At 40.7% G+C, this 23,513-nt stretch overlaps 1 protein-coding gene across 2 annotated transcripts in view; it reads left to right on the top strand.

Annotated features, from left to right (window-relative positions):
* The window catches only part of PODXL2 (podocalyxin like 2), a 54,941-nt gene that overhangs the window by 24,955 nt on the left and 6,473 nt on the right, over window positions 1-23,513 (top strand). For both annotated transcript variants that reach the window (XM_083603053.1, XM_083603054.1), the window contains exons 2-5: window positions 290-580; window positions 9,761-10,680; window positions 14,367-14,441; window positions 20,532-20,688. In XM_083603053.1, the coding sequence (XP_083459179.1) occupies window positions 290-580; window positions 9,761-10,680; window positions 14,367-14,441; window positions 20,532-20,688 (1,443 nt within the window). The remainder of the gene's footprint in view (window positions 1-289; window positions 581-9,760; window positions 10,681-14,366; window positions 14,442-20,531; window positions 20,689-23,513) is intronic.

The following is a 23,513-nucleotide window of genomic DNA, read 5'->3' on the forward strand; positions in this document are numbered from 1 at the left end:
GTCCGACCTGAGTCTTCTAAAATTCTGCTTCATTGACTGGTCGTTGGTTCTAATATTATGAGAGAGGTTTTAATATTATCTACCTTTCCCCCAAATGCATAATTTTATACACCTCAATCATCTCCCCTCCTTACTCGTCTTTCCCTGAAATGTTGTAACATTGCTCCAGAACTTTGATCATTTTGGGTGCCCTTTTCTGAAGAGAGAGAGCTCCATTACTTCCGCCCCCCCCCCCTTCAAGGTTCTGTATGATTACTAAAACTGATATTGATCTCATTCTTGTTTGTAGGTTCTTTGTGTATCTACTGTGCAGTTTCAGAAGATCCTGGTACTGAAGGACTGACTTCAACCTCGTTTGTGGATTTCTCAGCCATGTCTCACTTAGAGTCTCTAGATACCAGCGAACAGCCAAACTTGGAGGTGTCAGAGCCAGACCTTGTCCCCAATGCCCTGCTAGCCTCACCTGGTTCGGGCTTTTCCAGCGAGGAGAATGAAGATTCCAAGATCCTTCAGTCCCAGTATATTTGGGATGATGGCGGAGACATAAATGATTCCAGCTTGTATGTGGGACAGTCATCAGGTAGTCTGTTTTATCCCTTTTTTCCCCTTTGTAAGTTGTTGGGAACACCTCTGTTCTCTCACATTGATGTGATTTTGGCTGAAGAAAAATGGGATTCATTTTAACTTCATGTCTCTTTCCACTGAGTTGTGTGTGCAAAGCTTAAGAGTCCCATGAGATGGAATCCTCTCATGGGTGCTTCCAGTCAGGCATATTCCAGGACTTTCTAATAATTGCTCTTCCACTGTTAGCTACAAGGAAAATTGCCATTGACTTTCCACACTTTGGGAGGTATAGAGGTGTGGGTGTAAGTATCATGCTGTAATACAGATCTGAAGCTCAGAAATGGCGGCAGCAAAATCAGTTTTACTACTAGTGCATTAATAGTTAGTGCTAATAAATAATAAAAATCACAAATTTTAAAATATTGATAAAATGGTGCTAACTGGAAAGGAAATAGAGAAGGAGCACCCAAGTATCAGTAGATTTGCTGCCAAAGGTATTACTGCATGTGTAAAAACTATGCCTCTTGGAAAAGACTGAAGATTAGCAATCAGCCGTGGATATTGTACTCCTGTTCCATTCTTTACCAGAAGGTTTTCTGTGGTAAAAAGAAAAAAAGAGAGATAGAAGTAGCACGTGGAAGACACAGGTGGACAATGATTTGGCAATGCCATTATGTAAATGAAGAGTGAAATGTGGCCATTCTACAGTAAGCATCCACGGTGGGGAAACATGTAGGTTGAGTTGGGTAAGTTTGGGATGAGGGAACAGATGCCTCTTTGGGATTAGAAGGTTGTGGGAAGAGTAGAGCTGATGAGGCCCCTAATCATTGCCATGCAAGCTGGATAGCTCAGGGGGACCTATGGGACAGCTTCTGAACAGGATTTTCTTGTTAAAGAAGCACTGCACATTCTGCAGGTCTGCAACCAATATTATGTATGAGTATGGCCTATATATAACACTGTAGTGATATAACTAACGCATGGAAGCTGCTGCTGCGTTAGGACTTCGCAGAAATAGTTGCTAAAATCTTATTCCTCCTCTCTCCACTCCCAGTGTTTTATAGAAATATTGCCTTTCCTCGAAGCCTCATTTTTCAAAAGATATCCTTTGCAAAAAAACCACAAACCCACATCCCACCATTTTAAGAGCATGCTTTTGATATGCCTGCTGAGTGAGATATGAGGTGGAAAAGGGTGTGAGCGTATTTGGTTTTTCTGCAAAGCTCATGAGATTATCTTGTGCAATCTTGACCTGATTTTCAGGCATTGCATATTAAGTACAATGCAAGAAGTTGACCTTCAGCCTTTATTGCCACCCCTAATGCCTTCTGTGCTTTCATTTTTCTCTCAGTGGGTACCAGCCTAGTTTGAGTTTAGTCTGTTAGTAGAACACTATATCCTTTCAAGTTGTCTCTTTCTGTAGACACCTGCCTGAAACTTAATCTTCTGCTAGGATAAAGACTACATTAGCAATAGCAAGCCATCTTACAGTTCCCTCTTGCTCATGTCATTCTCATCCACATATATTTAGGAACCTGACTGAGGTAGAAGGAAAGAGCCCTGACTCTCCAACATAACCTCTTCCCTTTCTAAGAAGCTGCTATTTATGCATTGCAATCATCCATGTTTTCTTCTGAGTCTGCCTTTTATAATTTTGCCAAATGCTTCTCTAGCCTTTGGATGATTAATATTCTACAGCCTTTTAAATGTCTTAGTGGGAGGAGGGTTATTGTTTTGTTGTTTTTGTTTTAACTATTTATTTGTTCTTTTACCTTGGTATCTTGTGAACCCCCCTGAGATCTTATGATGAAGGGCGGTATATAAGTCCCATAGATAGATAGATAGATAGATAGATAGATAGATAGATAGAAAGAAAATAAGCTGTTGTGTTTTCCACATGCCTGTTCTTTGTATCAATAGTAGATGTAGATAGCTGAAACAGTGCAAGTCTGTGCATCTGTGGCACAACGCTAGTGTTTAGAAGCAGTATCACAACCTCCTTGCTGCTGTTTGTGTCAGGACTAAAAGCACCTTTGGCATATAAATTATTGGGTAGCTTTGGATGAAAGAAATAAAAGTTCAACAACCATCTTTGTCAGAAGATGAAGAGGAAAAGGAACACTCTTGCAGATGCATCCCTGAGCTGGGAAGCTAAGATTTTCATACTGGGCCTAAGTTTTTGAAGAAACCATTCAAAATATAGTAATGTGCTTTGTAATGTAGGATATAACGAAGTGTAACACTCGAGTCTTAGTGTAAGAGAGAGGGCGGCGAGGGCAGGGAGGTTCTGGCATAACTGTGAGGAATCATGAGCTGTGAAATACAGCATTTATCAAGATGTTTGTTATCTCCCCTGTGTTTTAATTTAGTATTACATATTTACTAATGGGATAGAAAGGTTTCCTGTCACGATATTTAGACAGTGCTGGTGTTGGAGCTTTGGGCAGTTTAACTGTGATTCTTATGTGCAACGCCACAAAAAGCTTCCCTGTTCTGGTGTTCTGTGCAACTGTCATAGTATTTTGACAAGTTCTTGCCATGCATGCTAACCTAGTAACTGAAAAATATGCATATTACTAGAAATACATGTAGAAAACTGAATAGAACTTTATGTGCTTTGAATAGACTTGAACTGCTTAGGTACATGCTTTCCATTTCCACCTGTACATAAATACTTGCACGATTGTGCTCCATTTTGGGCATTATTTCCTACCTATACCCATTTTATTTTCTAACTGTGAAGCATTTGTTAAGAGCTGCATTCTTCCAAATGCCTATACATCCACACACACCTGAATGCTTCAGATATCACATATCCAGTCCCAACATGCTTATTTCACACTTTCCCTCATATGATCACTTAAAAACACACACACACACACACACACACACACACACACACAAGTTATTCTTTTATCAGGAAGCCCCTAAACCAAACCAACCAGTCAAACAAACTGTGATTTACAGCCCAAGTCTGGAGGGCTCACGCAAACTACGGGAGGATCAAATGTTCATTAAACTGGTCCCATGGGGAGGGTGAGGGGAGCGTGTTAGCAAAGGTCTTGCTGTTAATCCTCTATTGTACAGTCTACACCATGATTTGGAGGACTGGAAACATGGCCCCTAAACCAACTCAATGTCTTTATGGCATTTAATTTACTTAGTTTGTACAACATATTGAATTATTCAACAGGTTGAGTGCTGATTTCTGTTTAAAAATTAATTAGAAACCCTGCTGCTTATTATCTTGCAATGAATTATAATAAGTGGTTCTAAATCAGAAATTTGTAACAGTGACTTCCATAAGCAGAGCAAGACAGGTTTTTAAGCACCGCCTATATGCCAGTGTTGTAGCAATAAACTGGTGTTTTTCCAACACACCACATGACAGTTCTTTTAGGAAGTACCATACAAAAAATTTTTGTTGGCTCTCCCCCCCCACATGACCTAAGGATATGAGGGCACAGAGCAACACTTCTCCCAGCAAAACCACCCCTGCAGTGCCACTAGTCATGAACTAGAATTGGTGGGAGAGGCTTGTGTTTCAAAGGGCTCTTCCAGAATGCTGTTGAAAAATTTTGTTCGTTGTAGCCCTCCATGGCTCTTGGCGCATACATAGACAGAGGAATAGCACATTCTGTGTTTTGAAAGAAAGAGTGTCTCACAACAGCCCCCACTCAGTGAATAGAGGAAAATCCAGCCTGTGTTGCTTACTGACTAACTAAACTAACAAACTCAGTTTCAGGCACTTCTACTCAGCAGTAAACCCAATTGGGTGCAAAGGGACTTCTCAGGTAAATGTGTTGCTTCCTGCCTGTACCCCTCACTCTGGGTCGCCTCTTTCTCATAAGTAAGCCCCACTGATTGTAAGGGGGTTTCCTCCCAGGTAAATCCACCCAGAAAGGAGAGAAAGGAGAGAAATGTTCACCCAGAAAGGAACAGCAGCAACAATGAAAAAGAAATGAGGCAAGGAGGGGTGAGGTTTGGTGGGTGAGATTTGGAGAGCAGCGCAGAAGAGGAGCTAAGAGACGGAGGGAAATGGGATAGTCCCCAAACTATGGTATGGCAAACGCATGTTGCACGGCACAGTGGCACGTCATCATTTTAGAAAACCTTTCTGTGTTACTACTGGTTAGGAAAAAGCAGGTTTTAGCTCCAGAAGAAAAAATTGAAATGTCACCCAGATAATGGAAATGTCATGTGGTTCATTCTTCAAAAATGCAGGAACAGGAAATCTGCAAGATGAATTTGGAGACGGTGCTGATAAGCCATTGGTTGCTAATTGCAGCTACTTTCTCTGCTTAGTTCCAGATACATTAAAGGAACATTGAAATTGACTAGGGGCGAATCTACACTGGTCGGTTATAATGTTAAAAATGCATTATAAAAATGTGACACCAGAGGCTGCCGCAGAGCAGTGATCTGTCAGCAATGGGAAATTGCATTGAGAGCTATATATCATGGTTTTTTAAATAGCCTTTAATAGCGTTTTTACAGATCTGTGTAGATCCAGCCTAGATCACATTCTACATAGCCACTGGTCTAATCAATGTCATTCCCAAAGGGAAATGTTGAACTTGCTCTTTATAAAAGGTTATCTGAATGTATACATGAGCATGTGCTCTGAACAGAAGGAAAAGCGTATTACTTCTCATGAGCACTATCCAACAGGTGCCTTCAGCAACACTCCTTCCCTTGAGCTTGTACTGAAAGCATCTGGTTTCTGTGCACAGACTGACCACAAATTTACATCTTTTAATCTCATCTTTAGCCAAGCATTAATGAAATTAAGTGTCTTGTAAAGACAACACCTAAGAGGCTTAGTGCTGAGCAGCACTCTGCCTGGGAACTGCTGGTGTGTGTCCGTAGTTTCTTTTGTGCCCTGGGTTTAAATGGACAATGGCATTTTAAATAGATCATTCTTATGCTGGGTTTTTTCTCCCTATGCCAGCATGGTCCAATTTAAAGGTTAAAGTACCTTGGTGACCAAAAATTGCAGTTGCTGATGGGACACTTGTTTCATTACATAGATGCTTCTTCCAGAGGTCCTGCTAAATGAGAGGTGGGTAATCTCACTCATTGCTATTACAGATCCTATAACACAAGATTAGAGTGTGAGCACTAGCTTTCTGGCTAACTTTGATAATTGCTTTCTGTTTCCTCAATATCATCCACTCACCTGTCTTCAAGGCCTCTTTACACGTGGCATTTTTCCTACACAGGAATCTGTGAAGAATGGAACACAAACTGTTGTTTGCGTTAATAATTGTGAAGTACAGCACAAGCAGCATTATTCTATGAGCAGATGTGCCAAGAATTAAGCACGCCTTTCTGGATTGTGTGCTTACCACAAAATGAATATTTCTGATGTACTTTACAGGTGTCAGTATACATTCTCCCCCCACACCACCACCACATGGAGATAGTTTGTGTGTCAGCAGTGTCATGTATGAAATGGCTCTCATTCCTCCTCCATTTGTGTAGTATAAATGGCATTGGTACTTATTTGATTCTATAATCAGATAAGTGTTAAGAAGTAGGCATACTGACTTTAGAATTGTTTTATGAAGTTGATGGACCATTTTGGAATCTGGTTGTAATAGAAATGAATGTTCTCTTGATGGAAAAGCAAGAGAAACTTTTTTTTTTTAATAAGATGGCTTCTACTTAGCAGTAATTCAATTGCTAGTTAATATAATTTCCCTCTGTTTAATCAGATAAATCTGTTACAGCCAGATTGCATCTCTTAAAAGTAAGACAGTGGGCCCTCCCTTTTCCAAGTATGGCTTTGTTGTTGTTGTTGTTGTTGTTGTTGTTGTTGTTGTTGTTGTTGTTGTTTGTTTGTTTTAAACTTACCCACATATATACATGGGTGGTTAGGAAAAAATAATTATTAGATTAGCACTACCATATGGGCAGTCTTTGTATCGACCGCAGACAAAATAGGTGGAGCTTGAACATAGGAGAACTGCTGCATCAGACCAAAGGTACCCTAAATTAAGTATTCTTTCCCCACAGTGTCAAACTAGGTACTTCTGGAAAGCCCAGAAGCAGAACATTAAGGCACCAACCCACTCCTGTTGCTCACCATCAGTATGCCTCTGAACCTAAAGATTGCAATAGTCATTGTGACTCATAGCCGTGAATAGCCTATCCTCCATGACTTTGTCTAATCCCTTTTTAAAGCCATCTAAGCTAGGACTATCATTATGTGTTTGCGCAGTGACTTCCATAAATTAATTATGCACTGTGTGGGGAAAAAGTGCTTCCTTTGTCCTAATTCTCATGCTGGGCAAGGAGATTACCAGCATGAATCACTTCTACACTTCAATTTATGATCAATTGTTTGCATTTTTACCAGATTCTGAACACCTTTTAGCTCCTGTATGGAACAGACTTTACACTGAAGTGTTTCTTGGTGGGTTCCAGGTGGCTGCTTGGTTGCCATAATATATGTATGGCTGGCTTTTCCCATTTTAAAGAAATAAACTCTTGGCTTTAGTGGTATTAGATTGGGACACTGTTTTGTACCTCTTATATTTAAACTATTAAGGAAGATTAGGAAGCAAGAAATGGCTGGTCGTACCTTGTGAATTTTCCTCTTATGATCTAATTGATCTAATAACTGGTAGCCTGTTTTGCCCTTTATGCATTTGTTTTAGTATCTCCATTCACTCAAAGATAAAATGTATTATGAGTTGCAAAAAGGAACACAAGCAAAATCATCTCCTTGCACTTACCCTTTAAATCATTGTCTTTGCATTACCTTAGGCAGGGCTTTCCTTCCCACTGGGGACAGGTTATGCTTTGTTTTTCCCCAGCAAGCTATCCAATGTCCATCCTGTGAGGACCTTAAAACAGAGTACATCATTTCCTTAGGGAGAGCATATAATATTCAGTTCATGATCTGTGGCTCAGACTTAGGATAGTTACTTCATGAATTGCATCTGTGCTCTGGCCAGCACCGTTTGGATTAAGATTTTCATCTGAAGTTAGTAGGCCATCTGAATGAAGACTGGCAGGGGCAGCCTTGGATAAAGCAGCAGGCTTGTGTGTGTGCCCGCCAGCTCAGAGGACTAAACTAACATGCTGGGCCTGTGAGCTGTGTAGCTCGTTGAGGGGAAAAAGGAAGTATGGCATGTGAACAGCACTGAAGTGAAGACCGTAGCTTGCACTAAACGAGATGTTGAAACACCCCAAAGGTAGGTTGTGTTTACGTGACACATTTTGATTCTGGTGCAAATGGAGCTGCTTTTAAGGCAAAATATGATACTAAAGCTGGTTTAGAGTTTGCAAATAGAACAGCAGAGATACAGCATATTAACATAGTCTAAAGAGATCAAATGACCACAAATAGGAGCCAACAGAATAGAAACCATTCTCTTCTAAGGTATCTAAAGCTGCATTCACAATAAACACAAGTCAGCAGCATTTGTATTAATTATGATGTTGTTACAGAGTGCATGTCTTTTTATCCAGGGAGGTTGTATTCACTGCCACACAACAACTCCCCAGAATTCTAGACTTTGCCTTATGGGATATGAATTGGACATCATGGCAGCAGTCCAGCAACATGTGCACATAAGCCCAGGTCAGATACTTAGTGATAGTGCTGATCAGCTGTTGTTGGGGAAACTAAATCAAGCCCCCTGCTGCCCTTTGAGCAGCTGTTTGGCTGCATCACTTCTTCTTTTTTCTTATTCACTTGGGCTATGTGCATTCAGCTTGATTGGGGGAGAAACCCTACCCTCCTAAAATTCCATAAAATTGGAATGCGGAAAGTAGTGCTGAGGGGAGTGAGTGAGAGTGTGTGTGTGTGTGTGTGTGTGAGAGAGAGAGAGAGAGAGAGAGAGATGCTGTGGGATTTGCCATGGTGTCAGAGTTCCTTCGCCATGAGTATGTAGTGCCATCTGAGATTCTCTGTATCTTCTGTGTGAACTTATAGTATATCAACATTGGCTGTGCATCAGGGATTAGGTACGCTGATTAAATGCAACCCACCCCCCTTACTCATCACCCTTTCACAATGGACTTGCTTCTTCTATGTGTGCAATTGGGGGAAGGAGCCAATGTGGGCACTGCAAGGGGTTGCCTGGCTGGAGCTAGTCATGGGTGACAAGGCTTTGGATGGATGCTGGGGTGAAAAGCTTCTTCTTTTGCCCACTGGTTGACAGGAACTTTACTCTTTGCAAAACTTGGTGGTCATGTAGTGAGGTTTTCACCCTCATCGTAGAGCTATGTAAGTTGAATATAAGCTTTTGCCATAACTGTATTTGTTGGAAAGGGAGGTGAATTGGGCAGGATCTGTAGTCAAATGGAGGAACCACGTAGGGGATCTTAGGTGGGGTTGCTCCAAAGACTAAGCTCAAGCTCATGGGACTGAGTGAGGGTTATCATTAGGCACACAGGTTGTGGGCAGGGCCTGTGCCAGGGTGGGTCCCTGATGCCTATATAACTCTCTTCTGATTCCCCCAGCCTCTGGGCTGGGGAGGGATTCATCATCCAGCAGTTGGGCTGTCCAAAAACTGGATACTTGACCTAAGCTATACCACCTAGATTATTACCATAATCAATAAAAGTTGTGTCCAGTGAGCAATTAAACTGACTATGGAATATTTATTTCACTGTAGGGTGAAGGTGAGTAATAAATAAATAAAACAAAATAATCAATGTCTATATTTAGATACTCAGCCAGTTGAGCATGAATGATTGGCAATGAATCATTTTTAAGGGTTTATGACCAATGTACATTGTGCTTCATAAATGGAGTTTTTTTTCATACTCTGGAGAGTGTTTTGAACAAAGAAGAAAAATGTCAAGGGGAAAAGAATGAATGTTTCTAATGCGGGTGAATGAAATTTGCATGTACCATCTACATGGGAATGTAAGATTTTAAGCATTGTTTACCTCTGCTGGGAAAATGGGTTTTGACGAGCAATTTGAAGTAAAGTGAGAGGATAAAGCTGCCTGGGGAAGTTCAGCTTGAAGGAGCTGAGAGAGAAAATTGGTGAAGTCTTTTGAGACAGAAGGAAAATTTCAGGTGAATAAGGATGGTAGATCAACTAGAATAATTGGTTGCTAACTAGACATCTATGCAGTGTCATATAAGGTAGAAGAAGATTTCAGGAGTGTGTTTCCTATTTCTCGGTCTTCCTGGATTGTTTGTTCATGAAACCTCTTCTCCTCCTCTCTTTAGATTACAGTTTTCCACTAGCCTCCCAGAAGGCCCTGCCTAAACGAAATGGGACACAAGCTAAAAATCCTTGGGAAACATCCACTCTCCATCAGCCATCTGATTCCCTTGAACCTGACTCTGAAGCTCCTTCCACCAGTGTCCTTGAGGAAGAGGAAGGATTACTTCCTATAAACCAGTCAAGGGGACCTCCTCAGAGCAGCCAAACACCAGACGCTTTTCCTGAAGCACCTAGCCAGGACTCATTGTTCTCAATTCTTTTCTCCACAACAACCAGCAGAATGGGTCCAATGACTGAAACAGCTGCAGACAAGCAAGAGGAAGAATCTGCTCCTGAACATGTTTCCTCAGGCTTTGATCTAGGGAGCAGTATGGGACCCAGCCTCTTGCCTCTGTCCTCCATTTTGTCAGCCACTCCGAAAGGACCTCAGCTTGTCTCAGAGGTCCCTGTCGAGGTTTCTTCAGAAGGTACAGTAAGAGGAGGGGTGGGACTCAGAGAACCCATAGCAACAATAGGTACAGTGGGAGCCGATGTAAAAGAAGTGGAAACCACAAGAGGGGAGAGGCAAAAGCCCATAGCAGGAGCTGAAATGGGACAAAGAGATTCCATAGAAGGGACAGTGGCCCCAGAAATGGCTACAGCGGAGAAGACGGGAGATGATTTTCTAAGAGCAGGATCGCATGGGGACAGCACTCTTGTTGCTGAGACGTTTTCTAGGTCTTCTAGCAGCCCATCAAACCCCAGCTCTTCAGTGGGTTTCTGGGACTGGACTGATAACCCAGCTCCTACTTCCACTCCGAATCAGAATAGAACAAAGCTGCCAGTCGCAGCAACTACTGCAGCAGAACGGAGCTTTGCACTTCAAACTGAAGATGTCCACACGGCTGTGCTGTCCACAGGAGTGCCTTGGAGTTTGACACAGGTAATATTCCTTTGTGTGTGTCTGTGTGCATGTTGAATATTTCAGTTATAATCCAGTGTTTCAAAGGCAAGGGCAAACAACTTGCACACAATTACTTAAATTTCCTTCATGCTAGTACGAGTGTGAAATGGCCTTTAAATTTTTAAGCAGCAACTTAAAAGGCATGAACCTGAAATGCTGTAGAAGTATAGCCGTGCTGAGATGCTGAGGTTTAGGAGTAACAGCTCTTGAGTCCAGGTTTTATAGTCCAGGAATTTTCAGTTCCTGAGTTGTAGGAGACATCCCCTCTTCCTCATAGATTCCTTCCAACTGGATCTTTTTCAGATTTCTTCTATAAAGCATACACTCCTGTTTCATCCAATATCTAGTAAATGGTACTTGTGTATAAAAGGCTCCTCATTTAAACAAGAGGGAATGTTTTTCTCTTCCATTGAGCTGTGGGAAATCAACCTTGATTTGCTGCGTTTTAATACATTTTAAATCATCGAAACAAATTCTATGCGGTTATTGTCAACGTATTTTATTCCATAGTTAAAGGTTAGAAAAATAACGCTGACAAACAGCTGTATTTCAACCTTGAAGTTAGTTTCAGGGGAATTAATTCTGGTGAACACACAGTATTATTATTTTTATACAGAAACTCATATTCTAATCTGCAAAATGAGAAAGTCAATTGGTACTAAAAGGTAGACAATAAGAAGATGCCATGAATATGAGTCACTTGTCGTGTATTGTGTGGAAGAAGTTTTCCCTACTGGAGCAATATGGCCTTCAAGTGCATAGTTGTGCATCAGAACAATTAGTGCTCTATGATGGGTCTTTGAGGACCGCATAGTGAGAATGCATTCATTCAAATGGGCCACTCCTGTGATCAGGCAAGGCATCCTAGCATTTAGTTTCATCTGGAAAATAGCAGAGTAGATTTGTCTCTGTCAAAAAAGAAAAGAAGGTGGTGGTGGAATGCCACCCTGGCAATTAGCACAAACTGCCTCATCATCTTATTGTGTTCGGTAGAGCCAACCAAGGATAGGTTGCGCTACAGAAATAAGTGATACTCCTTTCCAAAGGGGTAGTTCCAGTCTTTCAGTTAAAGTGTATGTTCGTGGCAAGAGAGGAGCAGAGGAAGCTTTCTGCTTTTGTCTCTTATTTTTTTTATATGGAGACCATGAAGAATTGTGTCATTTTCCCTGTTAACAAGCAAGCATTTATTTTAAATATTTGTAAGCTGCCCTTCACTTTTTTTAAAAAAACTCCTAGGTGCTCATAGCCATAGAAGCAATAATTGCAACCATAGGATAAAAATAGCAGAAAAATTAAAAGCATTTCATACAATACAGCTAAAAACCAGCAGCATCAATAAAAAGTGTTAAAAGATGCTGGATAACGTTCTGGAAAGCTGGACAAATAAAATAATTTTCACTCACACTCAGTGCTGGTAGGTCATGAGGTTTGGCCCCAGGGAGTTTCCCTAGGAAGGGAATTTTATAAATATGCATTTTGACTGAGAAGTCCCTCTTCCTGGTCATCACAACCCTAACATTCAGTGGCGTAGCGTGGGTTGTCAGCACCCGGGGCAAGGCAAGTAATTTGCGCCCCCTAACCCGTGGATTTGCGCCTCCTAACCCGTGGATTTGCGCCCTCTAACCCTAACCCCCAGATGTTGCGCCCGGTGCGGCCGGCCCCCCCTGCACCCCCCACGCTACGCCACTGCTAACATTACAAGGCAGGGGGACCTGAAGAAGGTCTCTGATGATGATTGTAACATTCAGGCAGGCTTGTGTGGAGAAGGTGGTCTTTTAGACATTTTTTTTTAAATGCATGCTGCTGAACATGGGAAAGAATAGACCTTAACTCACTTCATTACACAGAATTTAGGCCAAGATTTTGGGAAATGAGATTACTTTCCTATATGCCAGCAAATGCTTGTCAGATATATTATTGCATGCTACCCCAATCTCTGAATGGTGAGAGATGCCAGAGGTGCCTGCAATTTACCTAATGTTTGGTTTCCTTAGAATGAAGATCAGTGGAGGCTGTGGTGTCTTTAGGATATATGTCTTTATTTATACATATATACAGACTGAGCATAGGATGAAGGGTCTCACAGTATTAACACCCCAACAGATCGTGCTTCTCCATTAAGTTTTCAGACAAGCTCCCAGGTCACAGATCCAAGACAGAGCAGACGTGTGTTTGTCTCCAGCATCCAGTATCAGCCACTCCCTCATACCAGCCAGGTGAGGGGAGCAGAAGAAATGCCTAACCCCTCCTGGACAGCACCATCACTTAGTTATAGCTTTTGCAACCTAACTCATTCTTTGAAATCCTGAAGAGAGCACTTAAATAGTCAGCTGATACCATTATATTTCAAACTAGTAGCCTCTTCTACTAGATTAGGGCGGTCCAACTTTTCATACCAAGTGACCACAAGAGAACTTTGACATGAAACCTGTGGGCTGCTCACTGCTTTGTCGTGGGGAGTGATGCCAAAATTTGGCTACAACACTCTTCCCCCCCCCCAAGCCCCAAGCCAAATAAACATGGCACCAGGCTTTGAAAAGGCAGCATGAGTTTCTGGCAGGGTCCGAGAGCCCTCCCACCTCCTTCCCAAAGCATTTTAAATATCTCAAAAAACATTTGATCAGATAAACATGCCGGTACTTGAAAGAAGTGGGTAAGCTTGACTGAAACATGTGTGGGAAGGGCAAAAAGGAAGGGACAACCAAAATTTGATCCATAATCTGTACTAGTGTCTTCAGAAATGAAGGCAAGGGGGAGTGCAGCTTATTTGGCAGCCCACCTGCCCCTGTTCAAACATACAGTGGAACCTCTGGTTACATACGCTTCAGGTTACATATGCTTCAGGTTACACACTCCGCTAACCCAGAAATAGTGCTTCAGGTTAAGATTTTGCTTCAGGATGAGAACAGAAATCGTGCTCCAGCGGCGCGGCGGCAGCAGGAGGCCTCATTAGCTAAAGTGGTGCTTCAGGTTAAGAATAGTTTCAGGTTAAGAACGGACCTCTGGAACGAATTAAGTACTTAACCCGAGGTACCACTGTACATCTATCTTCACTCTTAAGCTGTGTACACACAACATTTTATTCTAGAAACAATGGAGAATAAGCACTTGTTTTTCCCCCCATAGTCCACACCGAATCTACATCTGTTGACCTCCCTCCCGCCCATCAGCACTTCTTGAGAAACTGGTTTCATTCTGAAAACAAAATTTCATTGCAGAATGATTCAGCATTACCCTGCAGAGTGTGTCCATTTGAAAATAGATGTAAGCAAGGAGTGTGTGTGCGTGTATCGACACCTGCCCAATGATGTTGTGAGTGGCCGTTTACCAAGATCGCAATAACTTCTTCATTCACCTGGGACATGTGCTGGGAGGAAAAGGCATGGAAAGTTTTCAAACAAGTATCAATCTAGATTGAAAGCAGCATTGTGAGGATGAGCATGAAATATTCTGGATTGAGGAAAGCTACATTTTTTGTGCTATAAATGGGTTAGTGGTTACACAGCCTTAGACTCCTCATGGTTTCAGCATGAGACCTTGGAATTATGCTGCCAGTTGGACAAGTGTTCTAGAAGCACAAGGCAGTTTCATATGTTCACTGGTTTATACTACTTCCCAAATAATTTCCTGCTAAATTCATGGAGTTCTCTGTTTGTGTTTTTCAGGTGACCTGCAAGGACTGGAGCAACCTGGCAGGCAAAAATTACATAATCTTGAACATGTCTGACAACATTGACTGCGTGAGTGGCTTGTTTTTTTATTAACATTATTTACTACGTTTCTGTCCTCTTTTCTTTAAAGCTAAATCCAGATGGCCAACATTCAATGCACTGTGAACAAGTACTAGAATAATAAGTTATTGATACTAGCAACTCCACGTGAATTTTTACATGGAAGAAAGTCCCATTAACTTAGTAGGGTTTTGTTGCCAAATAAATGTGCATAGGATTGCAGCCATAGTCATCTGTATCTTATTGGAGTAGCATGGGATCCAGCCTTGAGGAAGTGGCAAATACACCCCTCTGGGAATACATGGATCAGGCTTTTTGAAATGTTGATGTTGATGAGGTCTCTGAAACAGAGACGTGGATCTTGGCTTTCTCACATCTCATACGTGACACATAACAGACTTGAGAGGGAGCACTTGTGTCTTTTTGAAGTTCTGTAAGAAGCAACCCTGCAACTTGTCTTTCTAGGTAATTACAGTGATGTTACATCTAGGAGTATAAAATAATACCTTGATGCTGCTAGAGGAGATATTTGATAGGCATGACCAGATAACTAATTTAGGCTAATATGCAGTAAGATTCTGCTTTTGTCAAGCAAAGCAAACATTTATTCCAGTAAACATAATGTGTAGAATAGTTGGTATACCATCTCCAAACCACAGGACTCCAAACTTTAAGGTGCTTATGCACCTGCAAATAACAGTTGCTGCAGATTATTCCCATCTTCACAATATATGTACAATTAGTTGCAGATCTGGCTGCATGCAGTGCTGATTGGCTTACAGTTGTAGTCCCTTCTGACCCCCTCCCTGGAGCAGTTAAAAACCTACATTGTGCTTTTCTTTCTTTTTAAAAAGGTGCTTCTTGAAAATTCGCACAATTATCTGTTCATCTGGCACTTTTTTTAAAAGCACAATCCATTTGAGAACATTGTTAAATAGCTCCCAGGAGGAAGCGCTACAGCTGTTAGCCAATAAATGCTATGTAAATGAACTCTGCTGCAAAACCCACAGAACTGGTTTACCTTATGCTTTGACCAGGAGGGGAAAAAGTCTGTCTTTCATCAGTGCTGTCAGTATTCTTCCAGGGCACAGCAACTTCAGTTGCTTCTGTCTGTCTCTATGTGCCCATAGAATGAATTTCTGTCTTCGCCTTTAGTCTTCTTATACAACAGCAGAATATTAAGAAGAGGAATAAGCCCATCTGTGAATCCAAGCACCCTATCTTGTATCTCCTGTACACAATGGCATGCAACATACAAAAGCATATTCTTGTTTTAATGCAAACACAAACAAGACATAATTCATCTTCATGTGTTTTCACACACATACACATGAAAACATTTGACCAGTCCTGGCTGGACGTTTGGACTTAACTATTATTATACAGTAGTTCCCAAGGATCTGGATCGGGGTAACCAGTGCTTTTTTAAGTTATTTAAAAATGAGGTGATTGTACTTCTATACTGATAAAAGTGTTGTGGGTGCCAGCACAAAATGGCTGCCATGGTCAGCAAAAAAAGAAGTGCCGGTGCTCTGGGGGTAGCCAATGTGGTGCCTTCCTTATGTTGTTGGATTCCAACCCTCATCAGCATGGCCAATGAGAGGAGTTGTGGTCCAGTATTAAAAAGAAGGCACCACACTGGCTACCCTAAGCCAGATGAACCAATAATATATTGCCCTTGCTCCAGTCTCCATCTGTACCTAGACATGTTCGGTTATCTTAGTGCCTTGGCATAGGTGGACCAGAAGGCAACAAACTGACTAAGTGGTGGTGGGTAAACATAACTGGTGAGTGAATGAACTCGACTGCTGGCTGATTGAGCTGGCATAGCAAGTTAAACTTACTTTGCTTATTTATTTACTTTTATGGTCTTTTATTCTGCACCTTCATTACCACAGTAGCTCACAAATACAAAAAAAAAATGCAATTTTCATAACATGAAAACATACAAAATAAAAACAGCAAAGGACATATCAGTTAAGAATTCGATTCAGATAAAACCATTTGAAATTTCAGGTTTTAATGATTCTTAAAAGCCTTGGAAAACAAATATGTTTGTGCCCAAAAGGTGCCACATAGGTGACAGACAAGCCTTGGGAAGGGTAGTCTAATAGTGAGGAGTCACCAACTTCCACACCTCAGATGGTGACAGCACCTGGAGCAAGGCTTTGGATGACAATCTTAAAAGACTTGACAGAACTGCTAGATTGGTGGGCAGTTAGCTAGGTGGGCTAAAGCTTATTCAGCTAGTGAAGTTTTTATTAATAATGGTGGATCACCTCCTGTATGAAAACCAGCAATTTATGTGTTTGGGCTTACACGTAGGCAGAAGCCACTGGAATTACATTACTAAAATAACACTATGATGATGATAAACAACAGTAACACTAAGAACAAAATAATAATAATATTAATAGCAAGCAGACATTTTTTTCCTGAACCATCCAGAAGGAGAAAAAATGTGGTTATTATTCTTTTTGATTATTTTAAAGTTGTTTCTCCTATTTGGGGCTGGTTATGTAGATAAATAGTATTTGAAGTTTATATAAATTTATATAATTATAAAGTATAATTATAAATTTATAAATTATAAAATTATAAATTATAAAATTATATAAATTTTATATTGAAATACAAAGGAGATGTTAACTTAGAGCTCTGTTTTTGAGTTTTAGTTAGAGAAAATAAATAGTGATCAGCTGTTGATTCAGAACAAATAGAAAACTTCTGCAGGCATTCTGATAATTTTAAATTCACATGATGGAAGGATACCAGGTATCTGTAGTGAGAGACAGAGAGAAAATGTGCATTTACTTGGCTGGTTGTAATAACTGGCTCATTAAACTTATTAAGACTTAGCTAATTTTGTTCTAATAGTTATAGAAAGAAACCTGGCTTATTTTTCTCTGGTAGTTACAGAAAAATCAGATAATGTTCTTTTTTACACATTCACACTTCTGCGCCAAAGGGTTAAGGTATTCCTTTATTGTTGCTTCTGTCATCAATGATGCTAGAAATAAAAGCAAACAATTCCCAGTGTGAGTAGTTCAGAGTTCCAGCCTGCTGCCACTAAATCTCCTTTAAGTGCCTCTTTTGCTTCCCTGTTATCTTGTTTACTATCTAGTGTCTGTTAACCAGACACATTCCTCTAATCCATTACTCTTCCATCAATCCCATAAAGCTGCAGTTAATTGATGATCTAAAGTCCCTTTCCTGTTAAAGATCTCCATTCATAGGAATGTGTGATAGAGCTGTTTATGAGAAACCTTTCTCTTTTTATAGTAGCGGTGAGGAAGTCCTCACAAAAATTTTTGAAAATGAGAAGGTCAAAACTGTATTTCATAATTTTAAAAATAAAACACCCCTTATCTAACCCACTCTAGAGCAGAAATTTATTTCAATTTTATTGTGGACATGCTTTATTTTCCCTGGCAATCTACTATTACTGTGTTTAAGGGCCTTAGAAATCTGCATGTCATATTTAGCAGCCTGCCACAGAATTGAGTCATATATACAGAACTCTGACTATATTCAGGTTTTTTTTAAAGTAGGGAAGTTCTTGTTCTCATGGTTGTGAAGAATAGCTTGAATAGATTGGTGAGGGTCCTGTTTAAACTGCCTTTTCTGCCAAGGTTGTGGCTGCCGCCGATTTTGAGCTGCTTGATAGAAATGAAATATCTTATTTCTCAGTTAGCATATCTCAATCCTAATAGAAAACTCAGTTCTTAGAGTGCATATATATACACACATGAGAGAGCTAGCAGCAGGTTTTGGAGAAGCCCAAGGTTTGCAAAAGTGGAGAAAAAGTAGAAGTTGACCCCCTTTCCCAAAACTGCCCCAGGAGAACTGAATATGCTAAAGAGAATTTGTTTGACTGCTGGAGGGGAGGGAGAAAAGGAAAACCAGGGGGTGAGGTGGAAAGACATGGAATAACCTGAAAGGTGTCATGGCTTGCTGGCTAAAACAGAATGAACTTCAAATCAAGATGGTGTCTAAAAGATGGAGCATTTGTATCTTTTCAGTACATGTCATATGGAGCCAGTGGCAGTAGAAACTTCCTTTTAAAGATCACCAAATCCGATCAAACAATTGTTCAGTTACTTTCTAAATACATTATGCTGTCTGAATACAACTGCTCTTAGCACCATCCTCATGCTGTCTGATATATCCTGGGCCTGACAGCACTAGCTGCCAATTTGTTTCTGGGCCTAATTAAAAGTGCTGGTTTTGACCTATAAATCCTTAAACGGCTCAGGAACGCAATACTTCAAGGACTGCCTCTTTCCATATGAACCATCCTGGACCCTGTGATCAATATCTGGGACCCATCTTCATGTGACCCCCTCCATGAGTGGTCTAGAGGGTAGCAACACGAAAACGGGCCTTTTCTGTAGTGGCTCCCCATTTGTGGAATGCTCTCCCCAGGGAGGCTTGCCTGGCACCTTAGTTACATATATTTAGGCTCCAGGCAAAAAAGCATTCCTCTTCTCCCAAGTCTTTGGCTAATTAAACAACCCAAGGCCTTTTAAACTTTTTCTGTGGGGGTTACTGTTTTTGTTTATTGCTATGTTATATATTTTTGTGTTTCACCCTGTGATCTTTGGGTGAAGGGTTGCATAGAAATGTAAATTATTATTATTAATCGACATGTATAAAAGCACTGGTGCTTTCCCCTCGTTTCTTTTTGTGCAACTCATGTGAATGGAAGGACTATTTCCCTGTATGCAAATTTACTTGACTCATGCTAAAGAACTTTGCATGGTTAATCTGAACTCTGGTCTGTTGGGTGGCTGCTTGGAGAGGCATCATTTATGCTATGGTTATAGTTGTGTGGCCCCAAGCTTGTTGCCCCTGAGGGGCCTTAATACCTATGTCCTCTCTCCATTCCCCTTTTGACAGGTTATTTGCCTGGCCGTGGCAAGATAAGTTTTCCTCAGCTGGCGTCCATAACCTTCGCCTTGTGAGTTGCGGTGCTGATGGGTCTTTGTGACTCAGGCCTGACTCCTTCTTGTCTTTCCCAATTAGGCCTATGCCTGCCCTGAGCGCTTGAGGTTGCCATAGCAACCAGCACTGCTAGCTCGTATTAATAATCTGGGTGGCCTTTAGGTTGGCACAGCAACTGAACAAGAATAGAAAGGGAGAAGTGGGAGAGGTGCTGCCAAGCGATGTGCATCATGTCAGTAGAAAAGGACCATTCCTATTTGACCTACAATCTGAGCTGAATGATGAGGCCCCTGGACTTTTATAAACACTTTTATTACTCTTTGTATCTTTCCGTTCCTCCAAGGAGCTTGGTGGGAGATGTACATGGGATCCAAGTGATTTCTGACCCCTGCTTGTTTACCTCAAAGCATCAGGCACCTCTGGATTCTTATACATTTACTGTGATGCTATTTCTTTCCTTATAGTGGGGGCTGAGTTTTTAAGGGGTTTTTTTTTCTAAAAGAGGAAAGTTGTTGGTTTTCTATTTGATTTTCCTTCTCCCCAACATTTCAGGTGACAATGTTCCATTTTGATATAAAACCCATTTCTGCAACTGGAAAACTAAAATTATAAGTAAGTAAGTAAGTGTTTGAATTTTCCAATTACAGAAATGGGTTTTATATCAAAATGGAATATTGCCACCTGAAGTGTGACTTCAAGGTGGTTCATGAGATAAATTCTCTTCATACAGGAAGCCAAGATTATGCAACCAGATATTATGAAATGAATTAAATGAATTTTTGGTGAAATTGGGACCATGAAACTGGGTTGCAAGTAAATCTGCATTTTGAAAATGGCCGCAACCAAGATGGACATACTACGCGAGGGCATTATTAGGGAGCACAAGAGGAAAATACCGGTACTTGAACAGTAGGTGTTTGCAGACGGGAATTGTAGTAAAGGAGTGGTTTGGTCTGCAAAGTGTCATTGCTGTTATCTGATATCCTCCATAGGCTTGGCCTTGAGACTGACCTAGGTCTCATTTCCTGAAAGCCTGCACCCAAACCCACAGGCTTTTTTTCCTGCTGATGGGTTTGGTAGGGTGGGAGGAGTGTCTGCATTCAATGGGATGCATCGGCTTCTGTTTAAGAGACTGACAAATGTTCTTTTTTGCAGGAGGACTTCCGTGTGGAGAGGGGCCTTCAGTTGCTGGCACTGGTGGATGATGCTTTCTCCAGGTATGAAAATGGATTGCAAGGCCAATGGTTGATCTCCTTAAGCAAACCCAATGAGAACGACAAACATCTGCTAATGACCTTGGCTGGAGAACATGGTAAGTTACTATAGAAAGGCAAAAGATCTGAAGAATGTCTCACTGTACTTTTGATGGCTCCAATCTTTGTGTGCTATTTCTCAGTCTTCCTCCATGTTTGCTTCTTATTTCCTCTCCTAGGGCGACCTGTGAAGTTCTATTCACAGATAACACTTTTGTCTCTCCATCCAAGTTTCTGAACTCTACTTGATGCATTTAAAATAGCTATCACTTCTTTAGAGAGAAAATTATTACGCTGATAATGATTATTTATTCAGTTTTTATACCACCCAGAGCAGCAAATTTGTCAGTACTAAAACATTACAATAAAAATTCTAAAAACAGTTAAAAACAACCTTTTAAAAACAGTTTTAAAATTCTTAAAGCAATCACCTTGGCTCAGTCAGTAGAGCATGAGACTGAAGGTCGTTGGTTTGAGCCCCATGTTGGGCAAAGATTCCTGCATTGCAGGAAGTTGGACTAGATGACCCTCATGCTCCCTCCAACTCTACAATTCTATGACCTACTCTCACAACTAACAGTTTATGGGTGGCTAGCCAAAAACAGATTCTAGAATGTGATAGGTAACACCCTTCCCTTAGTTATATGGTGCTGTGGTTGCCAGAAGTTTCTTATTTTAAGAAAAACCCAGTTGCAAAGACATATTGATAGGCTCACGCCGAGTAGGCATCCAAGCAGGGAGAAGATAGCTAGCTCTCAAAGCAGTGGCAATTGGGTATGCAAGTTTGGAACATGTTATGGTTAATATATGAGTGGCACCACAAGCAGTGTCCCATGTCACTTTTTCTCTATAATCTCCCCCATAACATTTTAGTAGGGCAAAACAGTGGAACATGATGTCAGTGTTTCCCCACTGAAATGCAGCTGCAAGTATTTGTGTTCATGTATGTATAATTTTTAATGCTTTATTATTTCAAATTTGCAATGGGCAACATTTCAATAAAACTGGCACCATTACTGCCACACCAAATGCAATGTCTTGGTTCAGTGGAACTGTCGCCGTGGTGGGTCTCTGTGAAACCATTTAAGTGAGCAGAGGAAGAGTTTCTCTGCTTTGCTACCCCCACCAAGTTGATTACTTCCAAGGCTACTCAACTTAGAATATTTCAGTCACTCTGTGGCTACCGTTCTTGAGATTTGTACAGAGAGAGACCAAGCAGCCACCAGTGCTGCTACTCAATCTGAGAATCCTTGTTAAGTGTCTCGATGCCTCTTGGCCTGCGGCTTCTCAGTCCACTTTGGTCTCTATGGAAACAACACACAGTAATGTGCTTCCTTTGCGGCCATAAGCCTAGGATGCTCTAGGACATATGGTGTTTATTTTGTTTTATTCATTAGAGCATTTCAACCATTTTGAGACAGAATACAACACATACTAAAGACATAACATCTACATGAAAATAAAAACATAAAAAGGAAAATGCAGCAGGTGATCTGTGTATGATATATAACAATGTGTAGTAATATTGAAACACACTAGCCTTGGGCTGCCAAGGCAGTCCCTGCATCCCTGCCTTGAGGCAGTTCAGGGGAAAGAGAAGCGTTGTTTAGATTCACATTAATTTTTGTCATAACTGGGAAACCTTCTTCCTGGAAACATGCGTGGCTTTCCTTATGCTGCTGAAAGTGGCTACAGAAAACTTTGATAGAAAACTGTTGCAGTATCTCTAGAATTCTAAAATAATTATCTCAGAGCAGCTTGGAATGGTCTCATCTGTTTGCCCAAGAAGATTTGTTGTTTTTCTTTTCTTTTCTTTTCTTTTCTTTCTTTCTTTCTTTCTTTCTTTCTTTCTTTCTTATTTTTTTTTTTTATTTAAACAAACAAAAGGGAGAGGCAACTTTTAAACAATAGTACATCATGTGGTATTTTACTTTTCATTTTTTAATACAAATCACTAAGATTGAGTCTAGACATTTTCCAATGGTAAAAAGGATCATAAAAGTCTATCACAGTCATTGTTAAATAAACTACCTCATTAAATGATTACTTTCTGCACAGTTGATACAAAGCCATTTGTTTTTCCAATCATATACGGTTGGTATTGAATTTTCAATGGAATGTAAATTAATCCTTCAGTAAGGGCATTTCTCTGTAATCAAAAAGGGCTTGCCACTCTAGTAATCACTGGTGATTTTGGCAGCTCCCAGAACTGGGACTATGTGTCAAACTGTAGACCTTAGCAATATTGTGAACTAAAGTAATCTCCTCCACAAATTGACAATCAGTTGGTATAAAAGAGGCAGAAAAAGAGATGAAGTTCAACACACTTCTTCTTGTCCACATTCTCCTTGGCTTATACCCAACTGACTGGGAAAATAACCATGTTTGACAAGAAAGCCATGTAAGAGCTGACAAATGGTTTTCTAGACATTTCACTGTGTGGTCACTACTACAGATATTGCCAGTCTGGGAAGAAAGCAAAGCTGATAAGCCATCCAGCATTTACACTGGGATACCCTCCCACATTTCTGAGAATCATAAGCTATGGTTGAGGTACTGTCAGATTTGGCAGTGGAACAATCAGTGGGGAAAGAGTGGATTCAGCAGATCAGATTTGAAGTGGAAGCACTGATTTGCATTTTATATTTCCTGCTTTCTGGATTCCTTTATTCCTCTCCTTCATCTGTCTCTGCTTACACACATTGTAGCTGATACTCTTGACTTCTGAAATTGATCTAGTGCTCTGAAAGGTGTATCCTGTATTATTATATACTCAGGAAATTCTTCTTTAATACAGGTATTCTTCTTCTCCAGAAATGCAAGTGTGTTAAAGAAGAGCACATTGAACTAATGTTTCTACCCCCCCCCATGTGTTTCATCCTCT

This window comes from Podarcis filfolensis (assembly GCF_964270895.1).
Source record: "Podarcis filfolensis genome assembly, chromosome: 2".
In the NCBI taxonomy this organism is placed as follows: Eukaryota; Metazoa; Chordata; class Lepidosauria; order Squamata; family Lacertidae; genus Podarcis; species Podarcis filfolensis.